At 29.9% G+C, this 26,881-nt stretch overlaps 1 protein-coding gene across 6 annotated transcripts in view; it reads left to right on the plus strand.

The window, feature by feature from the left end:
* Positions 1-26,881, plus strand: part of LOC118203868 (cell adhesion molecule Dscam1-like) — a 123,114-nt gene that overhangs the window by 47,708 nt on the left and 48,525 nt on the right. For 2 of the 6 annotated variants that reach the window (XM_085818981.1, XM_085818984.1), the window contains exons 1-5: positions 2,254-2,389; positions 3,788-3,947; positions 5,739-6,020; positions 6,769-6,894; positions 11,380-11,547. The exons of 2 other annotated variants lie outside the window; for them this stretch is intronic. In XM_085818981.1, coding sequence (XP_085675107.1) covers positions 3,833-3,947; positions 5,739-6,020; positions 6,769-6,894; positions 11,380-11,547 — 691 coding nt within the window. In that variant the 5' untranslated portion in view covers positions 2,254-2,389; positions 3,788-3,832. Of the gene's footprint in view, positions 1-2,253; positions 2,390-3,787; positions 3,948-5,738; positions 6,021-6,768; positions 6,895-11,379; positions 11,548-12,227; positions 12,444-13,488; positions 13,771-14,463; positions 14,584-20,368; positions 20,528-21,134; positions 21,254-21,987; positions 22,270-25,844; positions 25,962-26,881 lie in introns of those variants that run through there. 2 more of the 6 variants (XM_085818985.1, XM_085818986.1) reach the window with 2 other exon arrangements.

A 26,881-nucleotide genomic window follows, 5' to 3' on the forward strand; every position in this document is an offset into this window, starting at 1 on the left:
CCCGCATTGTAAAAAACTTTTACGAGATGTTTGATTTGAGAGTTTAACTATCCCATAAATAGGTGAACTGAGGAGATACTTTCAAGAAAATTTCTTTCAAGGCCGCTTAGAAATTATTTTTCACCATCATAGGTGTATTTAATTAAATGGGAATTATGCTAAAATATTGCATTGTATTATTGATGAAGATAGACGATATAAAAAATTTATACTTAAATTCCTGGAACTTTTCCCAAAACATCTCGGGTATATAAAAGTATAGTTTAATAATTTTGAATTCCTTCTACGATTTTCTTATGCAAAATAATTTAAACGACTTAAAAAGTAATATTACACGTTGATCATGATTTCATCGCGTTCAACAATTTATCCAATGCCGCCTTTTGGATATGGTGGTAAGAGAACCGGCTGATCCATCCTTGATACAACTTTCTAGTCATGAAGAAGGAATAAATATCCATAAGTGTATAGTGTCTTTGTGGCATGAGACACTTAAAATAATGTCGAATGTAAAATTTTTCGATAGGTTATTTGTAGCGGAAGAGATGGAATAGCAAATTTTAGATCTTTCCTCCAGCATATTCTGCATTGAAACTGGGACTGACTTTCCCTTTCTGTAAGAATTGTACCCATCACTTTTGTGATGTACACTGAGAAACAGTCTCAAAGCGAGACGGCTAAATTACCGAAGGCTTTTGGCTATTCCTTACGAATGCATTAAGATACGAGTATCGGCCATATGGAACAACAACAATATAATCTATGAAATATGAGTTTATAAAAGTAAGCATAATCTAATTAATTTTTACAAATATAATTTTTTATTAAAATTCATCAATATAAATAATTATACTAATTTAATATATTACTGGGAAGATTTCTTGTAAGTAAAAGTGTCTATAATATATTTATGTTTAAAAACATGACTGTTTGTTACTTTGAGCTGTCATAATTCTGCGTTGATCAGATACTTTTCGAATGTCAAATTCTTAATTTTCATTGAGAATTAATTTTTTTAAAGAAATCCAGAAATTTAATGACTAACTTAATTTATTAATTTCACATATTTATTCTCGAAAACTTACTTTATATTGACATATATATATTCGTAAATCAAGATATTGTTTTCTTGCTAGCTCCTCCAACATGGATTAAAGAACCAATGGATGTGCTTGTACAAGAAGGTGAGAGTCTCACAGTAGAATGTGTAGCCACAGGTGTTCCACAGCCTACTATAACGTGGACAACAGTTAAGTTACTTATTTATCTTCACATTCAGAACTATACAGTATTTAAAATGTTTCCTTTTATAATATAAATGAAGTCATCTATAGCGTTTCTTAGGCTAGTGTGTAGAGACATAGGTATTTTTGGAAGCAGGCAAGAGAGATTGAAAATTTAGCAACACCTTCGCCAGGAATCGAACCATGGACATCTCAATAACGCGCTGAGTATGCTGACCAGTACACCACGAAGGCTCGCTAAGAAGGCGGGAGAAATACCTTATAAGTGTTTTTTGTTACATGTGTTAAAGTTACGTGAACATATGTATCAAGATAAAAGTAATAAGACTTTAAGACCAGCGCAATAGTCGAATAACAAAAATAATGTTCTTTATTCATATCTCACGTGAAGGCATTACTATTACATCAGTTTAAAACAATTACATCCGACAACAATTTTAAAATAAACTGCGAGGGAAGTTTATTATACAACAGTGTTTTTACATAACAGTATTTTTGTAGAAATTTATTACTTTCACTACTAGCATAACTTGAATAAAAATGATTACCAAATTCTGATTAATTTGGACAATTCTTTGACGAAACGGATTCAAAATTTTATAGATACTGCCCACAACATCTTGAATATACGTGTTTGTAAATTTCACGCTCGTTTACTAAGGTCTAATTAGATTTAAGAGAGAAGCAACGAATTCACAGTATTTGGGGCCGTTGTATCAACCAAGAAAAAATAAAAAAGTAGTAATATTTCCTCTTCGTAGAAAAGAGTGGTTAAAATGCATATCAAAATAAAGAAGAAATAATGTTGTCTTTTTGGAGATCTAAATAAACAGTGATAATCCTTTTTCTATCCCAGGTTTTTACTGATATAAATGTACATTTCATTAAATTTTATTCCATACAGATTTCTATAAGTTTTTGGTACTTCAACACATAAAAATTAGTAAATGAAAGTTAAATGTTATTTTCAGACAAAGAAGTAGGATCACAAATTTCTTCAGATCCATTGTCTGTTATCAGAACTTCACCTTCAGGTTCTCTCATTATAAGTAAGGTGGACGCTTCCATGCAAGGTTCTTATAACTGCAAGGCTGGCAACGGGTTTGGAAAAGCCCTTAAAAAGTCCATTAAAGTTTCTGTGCAAGGTAAGAAGACAATGAGAATATATAAACGTGTGCTGAGCTGGAATCATATTATTTGCCACATATTTCGATATGATGATGTATTTTTATTAAGAATCGCAAAGTCAATATTCGTATTAGCTTGATTTTGATTCCCTTCTACGAGTTTCTTGTGTAAATTTAGATTTTATGTGCATCTGCTATAACAATATTGTTATAAATAATACTGTTTTTAACTACTCAGGTGCAATTTCAAAATTAATTTAATTATTTTTAGTACTATTTATTTACCTCTAAATAAGCTTTTTTAAAAAATTTTGTAGTCGTTTGCAAGAGTTGTTTAAAATCCTGTAAAATGTACTCATACTTCTATATGGTATGCACCCGAAACAGAAGGATCTTTCCTATTCTATTTCGGGATTTTGTAATTTTACTTTTTCTGAATTTGTTATTTCTTATGATATTTAATAATCGGATAATTTATTAATAAAATAATTTTATAATCGGATAATTTAATAAAGGCTTCCAAATACTGTAGTTTAATGTTTGCATCTTGACCCTTATGAAATAGTTTGGGAGATGTTCACTAATATCTTATTATAACATTAAAACTATTATGAAATGTATTGTTTCTTTTTATATTTGTAAATAATGTGAATATAATGCTCGACATAATACTATATTATATTAAAAGAACCTGAAGTAAATAAACTAATCGAAACTTTTGACCTAGTTTTGCAGCTTAATATGATTCAAAGGAATTGAGAACTTACTAAGTGTAACTTTGCGTAGTCATTTACTCTAATAATAATTTATAAGTGTGTCGGGAAGTACGTCCGGCTCGCAAACGAGATATTAGGGAGATGTTTCGTTTTACACAGATAAAACTGTATCACCTCTAATTTTGTTACATATGTTTGTAATGTTATTTTCTGCAATCGGACTGTATTTGAAATAAAGTGTAAATCAACTGAAAAGTGCATTCTGATTTTTTGTGCCTCTTATTTTCCAAGTTTTGATTTTAATTTCAGAGTTAATGCATCTGTTTCAAAATACAGTGCTTTTAGAGTCAGCATAAAAATGTAAGTGCAATATGTATACGACGCTGCTAACATGGATTCCGAAACTCTATGATAAAGCTAGTACTGAAATTGTGAAATAAAATTATTTTATTTAACAAGTTCGTTATATTTTTTTTAATTCAAAGAGTATTTAAAATATTTTAATGAGGTATATAACGTCGCTGTGATGTTAATGAACTGCTGCAAAATGTATGAACATTTTTAATTCAAAATGCTTCCGTTGTGTGGCGCTACGTTTCCGTTTCCTCACGTTTAGTTCAAAATGCTATGGACGCTCTGAAATGTTCTCTGATTCTTACTATAGTCTTTTTAATTTTGCGTAACGTCTTGTGATTTTTAGGTAGTTGATGAGGGTTAGTTAATAGTGATCATGCATATCTGAGTAATGAGCAAATGGCAAAAAAGATTTGTTAACATTGAAAGCATAATGTGGAAAAAAACTGCTCTCACTTCTCATTTTATGGTGCTTGTGACGTTATTACAAAGCTCTGATGCTAATGGTGAGTACTGACTCCTAATTATCAGAATTTACTTTTTTTTGTAATGTTTAGCTTCTGTTTGTTGTATCTATGTATGTAAGTACTATTTTTAAAATTTAATTCAATGATTTTTACAAATCCGGTATGCGGTTTTTGTTTCTTACTTATTTCTGACTAGAATGAAACTTCGATTGCAATGTGTTATATTATACTTACTGTTATTCGTGTATTATTTGACTGTTATTAGCTAATCTTAAGCTCTGTATTTTATTTACAGTTTTTGAATTCTATTTTGAAAATAATTAGATTTATTCCAAAATTGGCATATATTTATCAGAAGAGGCTAATGTTTTAATTATTATTTTATTGATCAGAGAAGAGTAAATATAATTAATTAAAATTTGCATACTTTTATGTATACTCAATTGTTAATTAATGTATTTTATATTGCTTTTACAATAACTCAAATTTATTGCTTATTATATAAAGTTATGTATTTCGTTATGAAGTGATTTATTGAAGCAATAACAGTTTTAACTCTCACATGTGATCGAGTTTCAAAATGTCTATATTATTGCACATCTATGGATATGGCTCTATATGCAAACATGAAACTGCAACAAAATGTTAATAAATAAAGTTGATAAATTTTTTTGTACATTTAAAAATGACTCAATACATAATTAGGAGTCTGGAAATTGCAGGCAAATATGTGATACTTATGGTTATTATAATAATACATCCTTATATAAATGATATTTTCTTACGCAGCTAATAAAATTCTTTCTTCATGATTCTTTCTTCATTCTTAGTGATGGAAAGTAAAAGAAGTCCTATGAAATTTCATTTAATGCAAATGCAAGTTAACAATAAATTGTTTAAGAAATTCACACGTAGTTTCGTAAATAAAGAAGTTATGTTTAAAAAAAAAGCACTGACATTTTGATATAAGTAAATATTAGACATTTTTGCTCTCTTGAAGTATTTCATGTTTTTTTCCTTTGAAGAAGAAAATCCTGGGTTTGATCGCCCTCGATTTTGATACAGTTTTATTCAAAAACTAAGCAAATCTAAAAATAAATAAATAAATAAAACCTGAAAGCTTTCAGATTTTATATTGGGCCAAACGAGCCTTTTTTGAATTTACAGACATATACACCTTTCGAGAGAATTTTGGCTAGCGCCATTTTGGGCTAAATATATTTAAGAACAGCATATCTTTAGAATTCAAGATTGACAGTCTCGTACGCCGAGAATAAAAATATTTTATTCCCTACAATAAGCTCGCTTTGAAATCGTTTTTTAAGTAAAAATTCGTTAAAGTTTTACAAAATATGAAACAGACAATAAAACAAGTTCGAAATTCCAAATTCGGGCTTCCAGGTGTTCGTGTTCGGTGGAGGACTATGCTATTCAAAATTTGACGACCCTAGGTTCCGTTGTTTTTTCACAATGCGAGAAACATACATATATTCATGCAGATTATTCATTATTTAATTTATTTAAACATAATACAGAGCGATAATATTTGCAGATTATTCATTATTTAGTTTCCTTAAATATAATACAGGGCGGTAATATTTGGTGGCAACAATTTGAAAACGATACACCGCATTTAAGTGATTCAACTCAAATGCCGTTTCGAGACTAATGGCCCTTCTGTGCTATAAAAATGCGAAAACTGATGAAAAAATGGTTAATTGAAAAATCTGCAGAAATTTAAAGATATTCAACAGTACTTAAAAGAGACATGAATTGTAATGTAGCTTTTGATATAATTCAGATCATCAGTGAAATATTGTTTTTTTTAAGCTCCTCCAAAAGTGCAGCCAATCTTACTACCAGAAATGGTCTCCATCGGTGAAAATGTGATGGCTACTTGTGCGATTAGGAGTGGCTCGAAACCTATGAGTTTTAAATGGATGAAAGATGGAAAAGAAATACAGAATGTGCCTCATGCTTCTGTTGAAACGTCTAATGAGTATTCCGTGTTGGCAATTACACCAGCAACGCAAGAAAATATGGGCAATTACACTTGCATTGTAGAAAACACGTTCGGAAAAGATGAATCGTCTTTTCCCTTAACAATAAAAGGTAAGAATAATTACAACATAAATACACTACAGAGTTTGAAAAGCTTTGCTTAGTCCCTCATATTACTTTACAGGCCTTGAAATATTACTGAAGTTAAATTTTTGTAATTTGCTTTAACTTTTGCTTCCGTAGAGTCACTAAGTTTCATGGTACAGGAAATATTAAAAAATCAACTGTATCTTCGTTCGAATCTTCTAGTTGCTATTTTGATGTAATAACCAATAACCACAAGAATGTGCGGGAGAAATATTTGAAGTCTTTAGACAAAAACTTTGTTATGCACTTCAAAAAGATTTCTTTCTTATAATGAATCCAGTTACTTGTTTCAGTAAATAAATTTTTAATACTGTTTTGCTTTCATTTAATGTGTTAGAAAGTTTCCTTCTTTAAATTAATGGAGTAGGTAATGAAATGTTGTACGGGAGATTTTTCTTATGGGAATTTTCAGTTACATTAAATAGACATACACAAGTTCAAAAGTTTTATTTATTTGTTCTTCTTATTTTATAGAAAATATAAATGCAATTACTGGCAGATAAAAAAATTACAACGTGAATGACAACAAATGACAACAAAAATAGTCAAAAAAGAGGATTAAGTTTACTAAATTGCATGCGATGGAATTTAAAATGTTTATGGAACAAAGACTGTAGAAATAATTGGTTGTAATCTGACTGTCCGTATGTTCTAAGAGCTAATAAAAGTTTAACTTAATATCACTTTCTATTCACATTACATATTTTTTCAGCACCTCCATCATGGGTTCTAAAACCTCAAAATGTCAAAGCATCCGAAGGTCAAGCTGTAATTATATCATGTTCGGCAGATGGTTTGCCAAAGCCAGAAATTAAATGGATGAAGGATGGAGAAAAGAGTAAGTTTCTTTTTATTTGTATATCTTATAAATACTTAAGACGTTTCTGACTGCTTTTAATAAATTATTAGAAAATATATTTTTAGGAAGAATTCTTACAAAACTGGTTATTTTAGGTTAAAAATTAACAAGAAAATTAATGGGATATAAAAACATCCAAAAATACTGCGGTTCTATGGCATTAAAATGTAACTATGACATTTTTTAGAACGTACAACGTATTTACAGGAAACGTTGTTTGACCTTAAATATCATATATCAATACTATTAAAATCGGTGCGCGTCTGATTGTTTGTTTGTTTGTTTGTGACATTACCTCCTTTGAAAAGCAGGGGAGTTGAGTTTTGAGAGAGGTACCTCCCGGATTCCATAAATTTGTGAGAAGCCATTTCGACTATTCTCGTCCTCGAACGTGTTTAATCAGCCGAGATATTAATTAAAAACGCTAATTTTAGCACTCATTTTTCCGAGTGGCAACAGTCTCGCTCCCTGGAGATAAAAATCTGCTTTATTTCGAAAAGTGTTGCTACTGCTCGCTTTCAAATCATAGAGTTTGTCAATAAAAAATTTGTAAGTTTTACAAAATATGAAATAAAAATAGCTTTGCCAAACATTAAGCTTATTATTATTATATAAGGTCGTATTTTGACATTTAAGAAAGTACGCGATTGCATGTGACGTCATTGTATGTCGAAAATGTTTTGATAATGTCAGCATTTAAATAAGTAGCTCTCTTTCCGGCCTTTAATAGCTTTACACCGACGAGAGATATTTTTAGTATTTTCTGTTTCTCGAAATTACTGGAAAGCAATAAGAGGACGGAATTACGTTTACAACTAACAATAGTGGTAAATTTCATTTGTTCAATTTCAATAAATATTACCGAGACATCAATTTACACAATGTTAAATGCACGTGCCCTGTTTTATGACTTCTCTGGCACAGCTTTGTCTTAAGGGAGCTCATACACCTTAAAACCCATAAGATCTTCGAATATATAACTGTCGCAAGAATTGGGATAACTTATTTATTTTAAAAGCAACTCCTTCCAACTTTTTACAGCTGACTACATGATATAGCTGTGTTCTGAAATAGTAATCAGGAAGTTTGTGTTGCCACAAATATTTCCAAAAAATGTTGCGTGCGTACGGGTTGGTAATAGATTGAATGAGAAAATACGATAATAGGCTGATAAAATTTATTCTTATCAAAAGAAATCTATGAGAACGCTGGAATTTTTCTCAGAGATATTCGTCAAGTGTTCACAACATCACGCAGTGTAATCAGTAGTTCGTCTTCAAACTACTAAAAGCGCTAAAATACAACGCAATGTAAAGCATATCTAAAGAGAAAGGTAATTCAGATATCTGAGTTCACACGGAACTAGACAATTCGAAATAACAGTAACTAAGCAACTGAACTCAGACGCTCTCTCCAGCCTATTATAGTTTTCAATCGGCTCGAGATATTTCTAGTACTTTTTGTTTCTCGAAATTACTAGTAAACAAAAAGAGAATTGCGGTTATTACGGTTACAGTTAAGATAGTGGTAAACTGCATTTATTCAGTTTCAATGCAAATTACTGAGATATCCATTTACTCAATGCTAAATGCACGTGTCCCTGTATTCTTACTTTTATGGCATAGCTTTCTCTTAAAATTTGTCTCGCGCTTCATTGCACGGGGATATGCAACAATTTTAATTATAAGTCTGCTAAAATTAGCTATCTAAATACAGAATTCGTAAAACAATACATTTTCTTTACAGGTGTACACAGAACTTATAAATTTTGCTTTGGCCGCAGCCCGCCCATCTGGAGAGTTTACTTGCTTGTATATGTATAATATGTATATAATTATGACATGCTCATAAAATTGCTGTTTTGAAGATATATTCGAATATTTTTCATACTGTCTTAACGTCTTAGGAAATATTCGGGTGCTACTTTGGTAGACGGTTGCACAGATTTTGGCGAGATTTTTTTTGGAGAGCGATACGACTTATGGTAAACCCATTGCTGGACATGTTATTTATGGTAACCGATGCTTTGTTGTCATTTTATTTAAAAAATAATGCATTTTATTATGCATAAATTCTGTGTTTTAAATATTATTTATGACTTCTAAATATTAAAAATCAATTTAATTTTGAATTTTTATTTTAAATAAAAATTTTATTTTTTTATGATATTTTATATAATCTTATGTTGTGGATGATGTAATCAATGACGTCATCTTGCTTTAAAAGTAATTGGTTTTAATATCTATAAATGTAATCTAATGTTTTAAACATTATTTATGGCTCTTAAATATTAAAATATAATTTTGCATTTTTTTGAAAAATGATTTTATTATGTATGATAATTTAAATAATTTTAATTCTAAGCGTGATGTAATCAGCTCCCTGATTGGTTACAGAATATTTGTGCATTAACGAGCTGTAATCAGCTCGCTGATTGGTTACTGAATATTTGTATATTACCGCGCCATTTTAAAACTTTATTATTCATCTCTTCGAATTCCTTAGATTTCATAGCGAACGGATATGTCCCTTTCAAAGATTAATGTTGTTATTGGTAAGTACACAAGAATTATTGGTATCGGAATCAAAAAATTGTCCTTTGAGACCTTATTTAGGCCAAGCTGGCTTTCTTAATCAAAAATGTATTTATAAATTGTTACAAGGGCCAGAGGAAATTTACTTTAAACTTTTGGAGGAAACCTCACTAATTGCTTCTTCAATGAAGTGCGAGAAATGTGGATCACAGATGAAGATCATTACAGGAACCTATTCTGAGAACAGCCGTATATGGTATTGTGGTCACGGTGGAAGGAAGAACGCTGTAACGGTAAAAAAGTATTTGACATTCCTCCTTTTTTACCGGCAGTAAACTTCTAATTGCTGTCATTTTAGCTCTAGTGTACGAAACGTTCTTAGGTACTGTTCGATTTCGAGGGCCGTAAAAAATCGCCAAATTATTGTTGATGCCAATGCTGCCAAAAATTATTGCGGCAAGAAAGGAAGTATAATAATAAATAACTATCTAAGATTGATGTTTTAGTTTAGATGAAAGGTTAATTTCATATAATACTTTTTTATTGTTATAATTTATATGAAAAAGGCTAAACATCACTGAATGGAAGCATAAGAGTAAATAACTATTTCAGATTATTATTATAATTTATATAAAAATTGCTAAACACAACTGAATGGATGCCTGCATCGCTATTTCGCTAGCGATTTATCGCTAAAGCATAATTTCATCTCTTTGGTTGTTCAAACGTAATTTTCTATAATGAATGATGCCTTTACTTTGAAAATATTCTCGGTGCAGAATCGCCCACTTATTTGTTTGCCGCTTTTTATAAGGGTAAAAAGAATTGGATTTTTGTCAATTTTCTTTTACTTTTTATGTGAAAATAGGTCGATGCGTACATAGATAAAGTCAAGGGTGTGCACAGTGCCATTTTTGTGCAATTCTGGGATTTTTTTTAAGTGAAAATAGGTCGATGTCTACATGGACACCGAGTATGTGCAATTCTTAAAAGCGCGTCAAACAGTGGGTGATTCTGCACTTTACCCAAAATTCTATTGCCGACTTTTTGTCATGGGCAGTTCCTAAATTGTTAAATCCATAGGATATTAAAAAAGGACTTAAAATCAAAAAAGGATTTAAAAACTAAATTAGCATTTCAATGGTGTCGTAAGAAATATAGAACTATATAAACTTACGCAATCTGAAATCAGCGCCTACGCTAGATATGGCGTGCTGTTAAATGGGCGCGTTTGCTAGATTTGGCGCTTTTGCGCATACATTTTCGCTGCAATTTTTTACGGTCCTCAAAACGGAATAGTACCCGTTCTTATTTACTTATTTTAAAGTATTCAAATTTAAGTAATATTGTAATTCTTTTAAACGTTGGTATGATGGTTTTTAATTCGATATTCAACTTAAGTAATATTTTAATCCAACTGAACGTTGGCGCAATGTTTTATAGCGGTGTTTTTATTCTATTTCTTTGCTATATGAAAGTAATAATTTAACCTTTACTTTAGTATTTTATACTCTTAGTAAATGTACTTATTTACATTTTCCAGCCATCTTAAAAAACAACGTTTTCAACAAAACATTAATCCATTATTTTTAACGATATTTATTTTTTTAAAGTTTTGAATACTTTAATATGCGCAAAATACGTAAAAACAGCATTTTTCAATATGGCTTACGATTGTAAAAACCATGCCAACAATAGCGCCAAAGTAAATCGCCAAAAAGCCGTGCAACCGTCTACCAAAGTAGCGCCAATATTCGGAATGTTTTAAGCATTTATTTGAATGTTGCATATAAATTATTATTTAAAAATAATATGGAAAGATAATTGTGTTGTGATTTTATTTAAGATTTATCATGCCTCATGCTTGCAACCCTATGCAAAGAGAAGAAATTTTAAACTTGCAATCTAATGAATGATTTTAATTTTTCAGTTTCATCATCTAACTCTCTAACATCGCAAGAAAACAGCTTAACGGTATTTCTAAATGGTTCTCTTTACATTTCGCACGTTAGAAGGCATTATGGGGGAGTGTACGAATGCATAGCAAGTAATGAAGTTGAACCGGATCTAAGGTCGAGCGCTGTTCTCACAGTAAATGGTAAGAACTGAAGCATAGAGCTGATTAATGCAAATAATTAGTCCTTTGAGTATAAGCATTGTTTTTAACTTACAATGCTTTTTTAAAAATATTTGTAGGAACGTAATCCATTTATTTAAACTATTGAAAATGTTTCTTAAAAAGTAATTTTTCTTACTCCACTAAACAATGTGATATATTTGGTTTAAAGGAATTCATATTATATGCAATATAAATACTTCCTTTTGAAATTTACGATGAAACTATATTTGTAAATAATGTTTGTTAAAATTATTCTCATTTTTCTGTATTTCTGTTACATAATGAAACGAAAGAAAATTGAGAATCTGTATATTAAAGGAATAAAAATATGAAATTAAAATATTGGTTTGGCTTTATTTATTTCATGTCATGAATAATTAATAAAATATACCATATGCTTATATTCGCATGGTATTTTATTAAAATGCATAGGTACTTCATTGTTAACTGTAACTTTCGTACGTTTTATATCATGTTACGAATATTTTTGATTAAAAAATACATACATATATTTGTTTATTTACCGTATTTTATCTTTTTGCTTTGAGTTGGCAAGAAATTACATCCTCTTTAAAAAATGAGAATTTTTAACTTCCAGAAAGTCCTCCATGTGGCGCTAGTTGTTACATTAAGTAGACAAGTATATGCTAGTGAGTTCTCGGCATCATAAACGCCATAGTTTACGTACGAAGGAGTTCCTTTTTACAAGACTTCGCATATTATTATACCTAGTGCAAAACTGTATCTTAATGTTCATTATATCTGATTCCTGGAAATGAGGAATATGCCTCGCAATAGCCGTATTGTGATATATACGTTATGGTACTTTCTTAGCAGTGTCTTGGAAAAAGTGTCTGGAGACAGTTTCTCAAAAGGTATGTAAAATTTTAAGCATTTAAGATATAAACTATCTTTCTTTTATTGTAAATAACTGTTTTATAATATTCATAGCTTTAATATTTTTGAGAATCAACTCGTCACAATTTTTGTTTTTACAGTTCTTCACAATCCTACTGTCAAAAGCATAATAAAATAGAAATGAGATTGTAGAATATCCTGATTGTTGTAATCTCATTATTAATCTTAACATTGCTTGGCAACTGAATTTATACTAAACTTTTAATAAAATTTAATAGTATTAATAATTCTTTCCATATGATATGGATTTTATGTAATTCATTTTTAGATCCAATTTGTAAAATTTGCAAAATTTATTGCTTTTATTATCATTATAACTTAGGTTTAGTTTCCTGTATGTCATAATCATAATTTTTTTTAATGTGTCCTACCCCCAAAAAACCCATAGTTCAAACAATCCATTTAAATGAAATTTGTATATGAAATTTTTATTTCATGTCAACTATATGAGCATATACTGTTGACGAAATACATACAAGCAGATATATATGTGAGGAATACTGTTGTAAATGAACATGTTTTATTTCAAAATCTGAAAGTTACAAGATTAAATTCTACTTGCTTGTAGAACTAATAGTAATTGGTGTCCTTAACTTATTTAAAATGAGATTTTATGGTGTTAATTAACTTGATAATTTATTTATTACATTAATAAATTTAATGTAATATCGCTTGTAATAAAAATAATTAGGATGCTTTTGAATCTTCTTTTATGTTATTAGTATAAAAATGCTTGAATTGTATTAGAGGGGCAGCGTATTAAACTGATTATGTTTCTAAAGTGTAATCCGAAAGTAATTCAAGTTGAAATGCACAAAACGTTCGAAATGGACTGTGATTAAATTTGTCATTAACAGTGTATTTGGCCATGCATAAATTTATAAACTGCTACAAGCCTCGTTATTATAATGGTACTATTTTCTGTATTGAATACCTCTTGCTTTATTTAATAGTTCAGTTTTTAGTTTGATACATTTATTAACATATTTGCAATTGTTACAGCTGCACCAGTTATACAGCCCTTCACGTTTCCAGAGTCTGCATCTCTTGGTCAACGAATAACAGCTGCATGTGGTATTCTTCAGGGTTCAAAACCGTTAACATTCAAATGGCTGAAAGATGGCAAAGAAATTTCTGGGATCCCCAATACCTCAGTAGATAAGCAAGATGAATATTCAGTTCTCACCATTTCCTCAGCATCTAAGAGCAATGTAGGAAACTATTCGTGTACGGTAAAAAATGCTTTTGGAGAAGATACACACGTAGCAAGTTTTATCCTAATGGGTAAGTCTTAGAACAAAATATTCCATATTTCATGTTAAATATAAGCTATAAAACATAAGCATATATAATTTTAAGTCAAAAATTCATCACTGCAAAGTTAACTGTGAAAAAGGAGCTTTGGACTTGTTACATAACGTTTGCATTTAATGATCCGATAACTCTTTTAACAAGTTACGTTTGAGAAAGTTTCATTAATAGAGAAATTTTTCTCAATTTTTCTATTGTTATAGTATTGTCAAGCTTATAGTTTGTCAAACATTTCAAGGATTTAAGATAAGCAATAGCATGACTGGTATATATCGTACTCGTTTTTATATTCATTTCTTGCTTCTAATAATTTTTGCTAAATTCTTATTATTAATATTGCTAAATTTTATCTGCATTACTCTGTTAAAAATAAGAAAGGACTAGACATGGTTCATAGCATAATGACGCATGCAAAGAGAAAGATCGGAAACGAAAGAACTGTTGTAGCGTGAAATATTTTACATGGCATTGTTTAAACGCTAATCTCATTATAGGAATAAACTTATCAAAACTCTGCTGCAGCACAGCGTTATAATCCTTGGGGGCAAAATGCTTGTTAAATGAAAAAGATGTAAAATTTATTTTTTTATGAGGGTAATAAATATTTTTTGTGAACTAAGTAGGTTACGTAACTTTACTTCATTTCAAAATCATCATTTGTTTTAGAGGCTCCAACCTGGATTCAAGAGCCGGAAGATATTGTTGGTGTGGAAGGACAACGAATAGAGATAAGGTGTGTGGCAGACGGCTCACCGAAACCAGAAATAATATGGAAAAAAAGAAGTGGTAAGCGTGTTGTATTTTATATGTGCTTTTATATGTGTTGGGTACGTGCTTGTAGTGATGATTACAAGATGTACACAAACATTGTTTATTCTACATTACTCATCTAATATTCTATATTACAGTTATGATTAAAGATAATAGACACAGTTACAGTTACATATATAACATCTCCCTTTTTATAAAATATAATAATAGTAGTAAAATTAAACATATTCTTTTAAATAATAAGGTTTCTTAACAGTCCTACCAGATCGAGTGACGTAATTATGTCCATTTGAAAAATTTGATGATACTATACCTCTTTCACTATTTGGTGACACAACACTTCTGTTAGATTTTGAAGGACTTATAGGCACATCTAAATTTGTAGTGCTCCTACTATTTTCATGCAAACTCTTCCTGATTAGTTCCTTTAAGAAGGTCTCTTCTGTTCCTTTCTACAATTCTTCCATCTGTTCTTATAATCCTATGTGAACGTGGTCTTTCTGCTTCTTCTATAATTTTCCCTCTTTCATTTAGTTTTCCCCCTTTCTCTTTTATGTAAACATGATCTCCTGTTTTCAGTGGTTTTAATGGTCTTGCATTCCTATCATAATAATTTTTTTATAAGGTTTGTCTCTTCAGTAAATGTTGTTTATGGTCTTCATATGGTTTAGCTTGGACAAAATTCTCTTTTATAGGCATCAATCCATTTACATTTCTTCCAAACATCAATTCTGAAGGTGACTTAATTTCATCTGATATAGGAGAGTTATGATATTCCAGTAATACTAAATATGGATCCTTGTTGTCAACTACAGCTTTTTCTAACATTCGCTTGACAGTTTGAATATGTCTTTCAACCATTCCATTAAACTGTGGGTATTTTGGACTTGAAGTTCTGGTTTCAAAATTCCATCTTCTTGCAAAATCTTTATATTTCCTGCAATTATATTGTGGACCATTATCCGAATATACTATTTTCGGAATACCATGCCTTGCAAAAATTGATTTCAATTGCTTTATCACTGCTACACTTGACAAATTTCCCAAATGTCCAATTTCAACATATTTGCTAAAATAATCTTTTACTATTAGATAATCTCTTCCTTGAAAGTAAAAGAGATCTGTTCCCAATACTTCCCATGGACCGTTAGGTATTTCGTTAGATATCATCGGTTCTTTAGTATTAGCTTTTTGTAAACTTAAACATGTTTGACAATTCAGTATCAAATCTTCAATTTCTTTCGACATTCCTGGCCAATATAATATTTCTCTTGCTTTGATCTTGCATTTTACTACTCCTAAATAACCATAATGAATTCTGCTTAACATGTCTTTTCGAAAACTTTTTGGTACAACAACACAGGAATTTTTAAATATTAATCCATTTGCTTCTGATAGTTCTTCTCTGAAGTTAAAATATGGTTTTGCCAGTTTTGGAACCATACATTTTTCATCTGGCCATCCAGTTTTAATTAATTTTTTTAAAACTTGTAGTTCTTCATCTTTTTCTGTTTTCAGTTGAAAAACTTCCATTTTACCATTAGACATTGGTATACATTCTACAACCAGTCCAACATGAGCTTCTATATCTCCTTCAAAGAAATCAGATCCTTCATCAGTGAATGATCTTGATAATGCATCCGCTATAAAAAGTTCTTTTCCTGGTTTATATTTTATCTCAAACTGATATGGCTGTAATCTTATACGCATTCTTTGTAGTCTTACAGGGCATTTATTTAATGGCTTTTTGAAAATTGATTCCAGTGGTTTATGATCACTTTCCACAGTAATATTTTTTCCAAATATATACTGGTGAAATTTCTCACACGCAAATAAAATAGCTAAAGTTTCCTTTTCAATTTGAGCATAATTCTTCTGTGTATCTGTTAATGCCTTAGATGCATATGCTACTGGTAAATTATTCTGCAGTAAGACTGCTCCTAGTCATTCTTGAGATGCATCTACAGATAAAACTACTGGCATGTTTATATCATAATACTGTAAAACTGGTTTATTTACTAAGACATCTTTTAGTCTTCTAAATGCTTTTTCATGTGTTGCATTCCAGTTCCAGATAACTTGTTTTTTCAACAAATCTCTTAAACATGATGTCAATTCTGATACATTAGGTATAAATCTAGAAACATATGTAATCATTCCTAAGAAAGTTTCTACTTCTTTCACATTTTTTGGTGGTTTTATATCTAGAATGGCCTTAATTTTGTCTTCATCTGGTTTTAAACCATCTTTAGAAAATATATGTCCCATATAGTTCACTTCATTCAGCCCAAATTTACATTTATTTAAATTAAATTTAACATTCTTTTCTCTGGCTCTGTCCAACAACTTCTTTAATCTTAAATCATGTTCTTTTTTATCTTTACCCCAAACTAATAAGTCATCTATATATATTTGAACTCCTTCTAAATCACTAAAAATTTCAGAAAAACGTCTGTGGAAAACTTCTGGTGATGAACTCAGTCCATATGGCAACCTCAAAAAACAATATCTACCAAACGGAGTGTTAAATGTAGTAAATTCACAACTTGAATCTGACAGTTTAATTTGCCAACATGCTTTGTTTGCATTTAAATACTAAAGACCTTTGCATTTGTCCTTTGAGATGGTGGTGTATTCAATTATGGCAAAGCACACTAGGGCTATCTGCCTAAGGGGAGGGATGCCTTTCGTGGAGGACTTTCTAAGGGAAACTGGCTCGTATACACGTCACACATGGGGAAAACCACGAAAACGCCCATGCAGCCAGCCCGTTCGCGGGATTCGAACCTCGGACCGAACTACCAGTGTTCAGCGACTTTACCGCTCGGCCGCTGGTGGGCTGTCCTTTGAGATGAAATTTCTTCAAAGCTTGGTATGTGATAATGTTCTCTCAATATATTTTGGTTAAGGTGCTGAGGATCTAAACACACTCTTAAATTTCCATTCTTTTTCCTTACTACCACTAATGAATTCACGAATTCTGTTGGTGGATAACTTTCTTTATAATACCATCTTTTTCCATTCTTGCTAATTCCTTTTTTAATGGATTTAATAAGCTAAGTGCAATTTTCCTACAGGGTTCTATTTTACCAATAGCTCCTGGTTTTAATTTAATATGATATGTATATCCAGTTAAATTCCCAGTTCCTTTAAACAAATCTTGATATCCTTTTAAAGATTCTGGTAACATTTCATTGGAATCAGGATTTACTGTACAAATTCTTTGTATTAGGCTTAATTTTTGCAATGTAGGTAAACCTAAAGTAGGTGGAACAGTTTTATCACATGCTACGACCTGAAATTCTACTTCATCCTTGTGCCCTTTCACATAATAATTTACATTTTCCAACGACATCAATTGTAGTACCATTGTAATTATTTAAAGTGACTTTTGATTTAGTCAAACATTTCTCTCTTAAATTTAATTGTTTAAATTTAAGCAATGGTAGCACATTACACTGAGCTCCAGTATCCAACTTAACAAATAAATATTTAGATATGTTTACTTTTAGTTTTTCAAACCATTCTGTTTTATTTTTAGAAAATGGATTTGTATCTTCTACTGACCCTAAAATATATTCATTACTATTATTATGTAACTCATGCTCTAAATTATTCTGTACAACATTAATATTTTTATAAGTGCAGATTTTAGAAAAGTGATTTTTCTTTTTACAGTACAAGCAAATCTTATTATAAGTAGGACAGTTGTATAACTTATGAAAAGTTCCACATTTTCTACATGGTTTTGGATTATTGTACTTATTTCCTTGATAGTTTGAAGAAGATTTAGTACTTTGTTGCTTTTGTTTTACATGATAGTCTTTCTTACAGGGCTGATTTTTTTCCTCTGAAGGTGGAAATTTATTACGTTTGATAGCTTCTACTTTATTTTCTTCAGTTAAAGTTTTCAGCTGAAGTTCTGCTAATTCAGAAGCTTTACACATTTTAATACATTTCTCCAATGTTAACTGATCTTCCCTTAATAATCTATCTTTGAGATTTTTATTTAGAATTCCACTTACTATTCTATCCCTTATTAAACTATCTTGTAATTCTGCAAATCCACAGTTGCTACTTAATTTCTTTAAATCGGTTAAGAAATCATCAAACGATTCACCTACATGTTGTGTTTGACAGAAAAATATATGTCTATCAACACTTTCGTTTGCTTTCGGTATGCAAAAATTTTCGAAAGCTTCAATTACTTTGTCAACATCCTTCTTATCTTCTTCACTTAAATTAAAGGTATTAAATTTTTCAAGTGATTCTTCACCAATAATATGCAATAAAATAGCTACTTGAATTTCAGGTGATTTAGTAATACCACCAGACGCTAACATGTAAATTTGGAATTTTTGTTTTCATTTCTTCCAATTTTCGCTTAAATTTCCTTCGAAACTTAGATTACTTGGTGGCTTTAATCCATCCATATTTAATTTAGGACTTTAAATATTTTATACATATACGTATTTTTAGCCACTTCCAATAAAAATAAACAACGCACTTACCAGCGATATAAGTTTCGATTTCACTGTAAACAACTTCCCATCATGTTTTTGTTTAGAATATCTTTACCCACGCTGCATGGTTCTTAAAAAAAGATTTTCTTTTTTAATCAACGACGGGCTGCGCCATGTGTTGTATTTTATATGTGTTGGGTACGTGCTCAGTGATGATTACAAGATGTACACAAACATCGTTTATTTTACTTTATTCATCTACTATTCTATATTACAGTTATGATTAAAGATAAAAGATACAGTTACAGTTACATATATAGAAGTAAGCGTTTATAATTCTAAATAATTTCTGCCTAGCAGGCCATATTTTACAAAGGTTTTTTAAATCGTAGTAGCTGTAGAGAGTAAGTGCCTTTCCTGAATTTCACTTAATGTGCATTAAAATATATGCATCCAAATCATTAAACAGAATATCCTAGTAACATTAGTTTTTCTCGCATATTCTACTTAATATACAAGCATCTGGTAATAAGGCTAATAATTTGAATTGATATGCATCATTAACTGGCCAACTCTCTTTTTTTGTATTACAGCACTTCCATCTGAATTATTTCGTTGTATAAGATAAATTTGGAAACTTTATTGAAAGATAAAACACTACTTTCAAGACTGTGCGTATTTCCGAAATTAGTGAATAATTTATACAGTTTGCAGTGAAATAATTAAACATACTTCTATATTTTAAGAGCTTAAATTTTACCTTATGGGACATTAAGTACAAAATTTATTTTGTGTCATATTAATACCCATGAAATTTCATATCTTATACTTGAGATGTGCGTTTAAAGTAGCAGCAACAAGATTACTAACGCCATCTAGTGTGATTTTAAAAAAGTATTATTAGAAACAGCTACTAAGAACTGAAGGCATTGCATCTTCTAATATTTAACTTTAGTTACTAAAAAGTTTCTAATATAAGATTTTATGAAATTATCATTTTAAAACGATTCACTTGGATGAAGTGTTTTATAAATTATGAAAATAACTTATTCAATACTGTATAAGAATTTGGCATGCTATGAAGTGATGCATATAAAAAATTACTGTGACCATTGTAAATTGCTTCACGCTTTCTAATTATTCTAAGGCTATGAATTAATAACAGTGCAAGAATAATTTTGTTGTAACCGGAACTAAATTTATTTTTATCTGCTTTATGCCATTCTTTATTATAACTGTAGGTGCTGAAATAAATTAATAATAAAATTCCGTTATTTATAATATGTTGTTTATTTTTTGTGTCTAATAAAATATTTAGATTCGATTCCTATTTTTAGACGGTCAAGAGGCTGAAATTAATGGCTTAGCAGAACAATTCCGAAACGGGTCTTTGATAATTTCTTCATTGAAGTCTGAAAGTTCTGGTGCTTATATTTGTGAAGCTAAGAATGGTATTGGAAGCTCAATTAAAAAACTGGTTGCTGTCCATGTGAATGGTAAGAAAGTGGACATATTTTTATTGCAGGTTTTAAAGGTTATAAATTGCCACATCATTTAAAGTCTAGTTAAATACTGAATATTACTCGTACTTTAAACATTAAACATATTAAACACTAATTGATTTATGCAATCGTTACTGATTAAAAATACTGAAAAGGTTTCGTATAAATTCCTTTTGCATGCATTCATGTATGTGTACATGATTATTTCTCATCACTAAAAATATATTTTAAAACTTAAATTCCTTTTATTCAAGCATATTTATTAATTAAAATTGTTCAAAGGAATCCTGTAACGTTTAGTATGGAATTCTTGTTCTGATCTTCTGTGATTTTCAAATGTTTATGTTCAGTATTTAAGACCTGATATTTGATTTCATTAATTTGAATAATTAACTGAAAATAAATATATTTATTAAACACGTGAGTGTTTTGTTCGTTATTTCTCCGTTGTGTGGCGCTAAATGTTCATGTTTCGGTTTGCGTTTCAAAGGACGCTATTTCCCTCCTCTCATATATTTGTTTCAAGTATGCCATTATAAGAGTCTATATCATATTAGAATTATGAAATTTATACAAGGAACTAAGTTATTTTTAAATATAGATTGCTTTTCTTTGGTTTCAACTTCGGAATAGTATGAGCGATGAAAAGTTTTCTCGACATTGTCCTGTTTACCTTATACTCCACGGCGGCAATAGCAGTTACAGGATCTGAAGATGAAGGTACGTAAAAATGTTTAATGTCTTAATATTTTTTATAATTAATGTTCACAGTTACGCATATTTAAATTCATTTCCGAAAAGTCGTGTAGTTAATTATTTCTATTTAGAGGAAATCTAAATTTTATTTTAACTCGCAGATAATTTTTCTTTTCTTCAGACTGTTATAAGTAACGATTTAGCTGAGTGGCTGTACTACAGCATATTAAAACTTATGGTGTAAATGTCATCCTGCTCTCAGTTTTGAAAAAAAAATGTTATGAATGTAGATTCAGTTTCAATTTTAAAATGATAATGGTGGTGTTCAAATATGTCTTTAATTTAAGTATTGTTTCTCGTAATGATGTTTTGTAATATTAAGGCTATTAAATGAAAGAAAACTTGTAGAGACTTTTATTATTTAGGTGAGTGGAGTATTTAGCCTCATTCTTCGAAATTACACTTTCACCATGATTATTCATGTATTCAAATGCATTTGCTTATTTTTGCTGCAATATATTTGAATATAAATAATTTTCATTTGGAGGTAAACAAAAAGATAGAACGTATTTTTATGACATGTTTACTATTATTTTATATTTAACCTTTAAATTTGTTAACTGTTACTGTTTTTCCTTCGTTTTATTATTACCTTACTGTGTTATTACTTGATATTGAACAAAGGTATGACACACAAGTTTGTAATAACAAATGTATGCTTAAATGGTAAATCCATTCTGATGTTTGTTACTTTGCAGGGCCACCGAAACTTCATCAGATTTTATTTCCTGAATATGTGCCGGTTGGGAAAAAGGTTACAGTTGTTTGTAACGCATTTAGCGGCTCAGTACCTCTGAACTTCATTTGGAAAAAAGATGGGAAGAGTATAAATGACGTCCCTAATACGATTGTAGATGTTCAAAGAGATTATTCCGCTCTTACTATAGGTCCTGCGCAATCAGAAAATGCAGGAAATTACACGTGTGTAGCAGAAAATACATATGGAAAAGATTCTAGTCATGGAACACTCATGCTTAGAGGTAAGCACTGATATTTGCACATTTAGAAATGCACAAATAATGCACAAATGTTTATTTGTGTGTATACTCTTTGAAAGTTTATTATTTTGCCCAGCAATTTGGGATCACACTTTGTTGCAAACAGGAACTTCGAATAACAGAGTTATTACTAACTCTCTATGCATCATTCAAAAGTTTAAAATCTGTTAATGAGTTAGATAAATTTAAATGTTTGAAATAAGCCAATATTATACATCAACCATAACGTACAATGTTTACGTTTCAAGTTTAATTTTCATAGGCGTAGTAATCTTTGCATTATGTGTTTCACGTGAGAAATATATTTTGTGGAAGCAATTTTTTTCGCGAAAGTTTTTTTAAGATATAAATAAAGTTTGTTGAGATATAAACAACACCATTTCTTTAAATATGTTAAATATTTGGTTGCAAATTTCTAAGTAATGCTGTAAAGTTTCTTGAATAATATGCTCTAAAAGTGTTTTTAATAATTTCCAAGCACCTTATATGTAATTTCCATTTTATATTTACGTATTTCAATACAAATAATATATTAAAACTAATTGACTCAAAGCATGTAACTTGTTCTCTGAATAACTTTCTAAATCGAAGTTTAAAATTTGACTTCTAGGTTGTCACAAAAACATTTGGGAACAGAAATAAAATATAATAAAATTACAGCCTACTTCTTCAGGTATCAATCTTAATACCGCAATTCGAAATAATAAAATTTAAGATTTATTAACTGTAATAAGGATAAAGGGTAAGAGCGAATTCTTTTTGTATTCGATGTGATTTTTTTATTTACTGTTGTCTCCTTTATATATTAATAAAACAGAATTTTGAATAAATAAAAGCTTAAAAAACTACTTTAGTTTATCAAGCCTAAAACAATGATGTTAAGCATTATTGAATTATTTCTCACATGGGATTACTAAAGCAGTATGATGTAAAAATACATTTTACCATCAAAGTAAAAATTTAAAGTAGTCATATTTTGAAGGTTTCTGTCATTCAAATTTAAATCTGAGATCAATCGTCCTTTTATATAATAATAACAATGCGATGAAAGAATACAGAGGAGTTGTTCAATTATAAAGGAGAACAGTTTCTCTTAAAGCACGCCTCAAAGATGGGGTTCTTTTGGGGAAGTTATCCTGTCCTCCTTTTACCACGTTAATTCATTTCAGTCCAGCCTGATATACTGTGTAAGTTCTTGATGTAATTGAGTTTATTAATTTAAATTATATTAAAAAATTAGTTAAATAGAAAATATAGCTTCAAAGAATAAAGCTAAGTTTCACCCATCTGGGATGGTAAGTTATTGTTCTCCTCTGAGGCACAAAACACCTTCGAGTGATAATTATGATTTGAAAGTTTAAATGGAGTTATTTATGTTTTTAAACTAAATGAAAAGGAAATTTTATAGTTAAATAAATATTAAAGACTCAATCCATCCAAAACGAGCAAAAGCAAGAATGCTCAGAATTTGTAGTAACATCAATGAAAACTATTCGTGCGTTATTGACTTTCTGTGAATAAATTAACAGTTAAGTAATGCATTCTTTACTTATATAACTCTCTTTTGCCTTAAACCTTTTATGTTTCAAGTTTCATATATAAAAGAATTTAGATAAATTTTGTAACCTATGAGATTTTAAATAAAAACTTAATATTAGTTAACAATAACAAAAAAAAAATTTTTATTCTTCAAATTCAAGTAATTAAGTGCAGAAATAACATATTATTAGCTATTATCTTAAATAAACATTCAACGAGACTACTAAATTAATCTTTCAAACATTCAAATAGTTTTTTACATATCCATATTCATTCAGTTCTGTTGAAATTACCTATGGAGTGGTGATAAACAAAGGAAATAAATGTAACATTACAAAACAAAGTATGATTATAAATGATGATATAATTAAGAGAAAACAAAAATTTGGTAGAACTGTGCAAACTCAGGACGTAAGAAAAGGCGTAATATGTATATTTACGATAAAGCGTAACGTTTTAAAGCACATTGAAACATTTGAATAATTAACTTCCCATTTAAAATAAATTTCGGAACAAAATACGTAAATTTCTTATCCGAGACTGTTTTGGTAAAACATTATAATGCAAACTTAAAAATATTCTGTTGACACAGAGGAAATATCCTAATACCCATTTCTGTGAGTCAGAATTCTACTTACGTTCAGGAATTGTAAAAATTCACTTTACGTAACGTCTTATCTGAAGAAAATGTGTAATAATAGCCTTTTCGATGATTGAATGCAGTCTGAAGAAAATTTTGGGTTTTAGGAGAAACTGCGGAATAATAATTGTTAATCAATGTTTACTTACGAAATGATTTTAGAAAATCATGTCTTGAAACGTAAAACAGTGTAATACTTAGGACAATTTCGGAGCTAGTTATGATTGCTTATTAAGAATTACACAACAATGTGTCACTGTAAGCAGTCTAGCCTGTTCGTTTTATTTCAAGCGTTTCATATATGTCAGAGAAGAAGAAAAACTTCAAATTTCGCCTCAGGTAGGCAGACATAGAAGTTGTAGAAGTTAAGATATCTGAAAAATCTAAAAGTCGGTAAAACGATAATACGTAAACCTTTTTTTTCTATTTGCTGTACCTTAGACTCCTGTACACTCATTTTACAGTTTCTAATCCTTCAACATTTTACACCATTGTCCTTGCTGCCACCTCAAGTCTCACAGTGTTATTTTGTAATTTTAGAAAGTGGAACTATACTGTATATATATGTAATTTAATACGTAGAATAGAAGAAGAATAGAAGAAAACACTGGAACTTTTAATAGCTTTCGATAGTGGCTGAGGGTGAAGGCTCGATGACGCAGTTAACACAACTGAATGGAAGAATCCCCATCTTTATATTTAGGCACATAAAAAATTATTTCTTAGGAAGACAAATTACTTTTCGATCATAGATGAATACAAATAATTTTTATATACACAGATAAAAAAAGATACGACGTCATTTTAAGCAAGTGGGCATAGCAGCGTGCAGATGTTGGAAGTCAGAATTTAGGGAAAGGAATGACGTAATTGATTTGTCAAGAGTATTTATACTAAGTATGATGCATAAGAACAGCTAATCTTTAATTGGTTAATCTCTTAGGTTGCTATTTAACATGGAAAGAACTCGAATTCGGGAGAAGAGTTGAACTTAGGGGGGAGAACACCAAATCTAGAATACTTAATTTTGAGGTCGCCAATCGTATGTTGTTATATCTTACACACACACATATTTTTATACATGCATATTTTTATTATACCATTCTTGATTTTAGTTTTATTTTGCAGCATTATTTAGCATGACTTGATAATGATTTTAGTTTAGGTAAAAACGTTTAACGATATAAATTAATATCGCACTGCATTTCTTTATTTGAATTAAAGAAATGTTCATGGGACAGTTTTACTTCTGCTAAATTTAGAAAACCCAAATTGCTGAAGTTTCGAATTCTTCTTTGCTATTAGCATTAAGTAGTACAACTTAAATGTAGTATAAAAATGATAATATTATTTTATTTTTTGTTTTGTAAATTTTAAGCTCCGCCAGTATGGCTTGTTCAACCAACTGACACTAGTGTGGCTGCTGGAGAGACTTTGTACCTACACTGTTCAGCGGAAGGTCATCCGAAACCAAACGTGGAATGGAAATTCAAAGGTTATTAATTACATCATTGCTTTCGCATTTTTCAAAATACCCAAATTAGTTTGATATTTCAGTTTTATTGAAATTTTCTAACAGTTTCCAGTAAAATATAATTTAGGTTATATTTATGAGAATGCTTAAATGTTAGCAGCAGCAAAAGTAATGCTTTTAGTTTGAACTGATAATGTCAAATAGAAATTTTTACGCTATAGCTAGAGCCCACAGTATAAAAAAGTTACATAAAATATTGCACTTGTCTCGCTGTATGATCACATTTTGTATGAAGCTTAATCCAAGTATCTTATTACGGGCGATTTATCTTAGATTAAAATGCATGTTTAATTAAAGTAAAGCTCTTAACTTAAATGTTTGGAATATGTTTAGAAGGGATTTTTTTTATATTATTATGACATCAGTATGCAATAATGCATTAGCATTAACGCTGGAAGCATACATATGCCGTATATAAGAATTATCTAATGATCTAATGTATACATGATACCTTTTGTGACCTGAAACTGCTCAGGGTATTATTTTTATTATACAAGTTAAAAATGCTTTCCTTCTTGATATTAGACACATCAAATGCAAGTAATAAATTTTGAGGTCATAGTTATCAGACTCTTGTGTATTGTGGGCTAAACGGAGGGTCAGAGGTCTAAAATAAGTAGGCAAAAGAGATAGAACTATTTTTAGGAACAGATAATCGTAATTATAAAATGTATTTTATTTATGGTTATTTTTTACGTTTAATGAAACGCTAATATTTATGGCAAATGGTCAAATATCTATATTTTTGAATAACATACTGGAGCAGACGGTTAGATAAATTACGAAGAAATCATTAAGACACAATTTGATCTCAACCCTAAAAAATCTGCTATTGAAAGTTTACGTTGTAGAAAAAAAATTCTGTATTCTTATATTAAACA

This window comes from Stegodyphus dumicola, chromosome 6 (assembly GCF_044657685.1).
Source record: "Stegodyphus dumicola isolate Sdum_Otavi_A_Nest chromosome 6, ASM4465768v1".
In the NCBI taxonomy this organism is placed as follows: Eukaryota; Metazoa; Arthropoda; class Arachnida; order Araneae; family Eresidae; genus Stegodyphus; species Stegodyphus dumicola.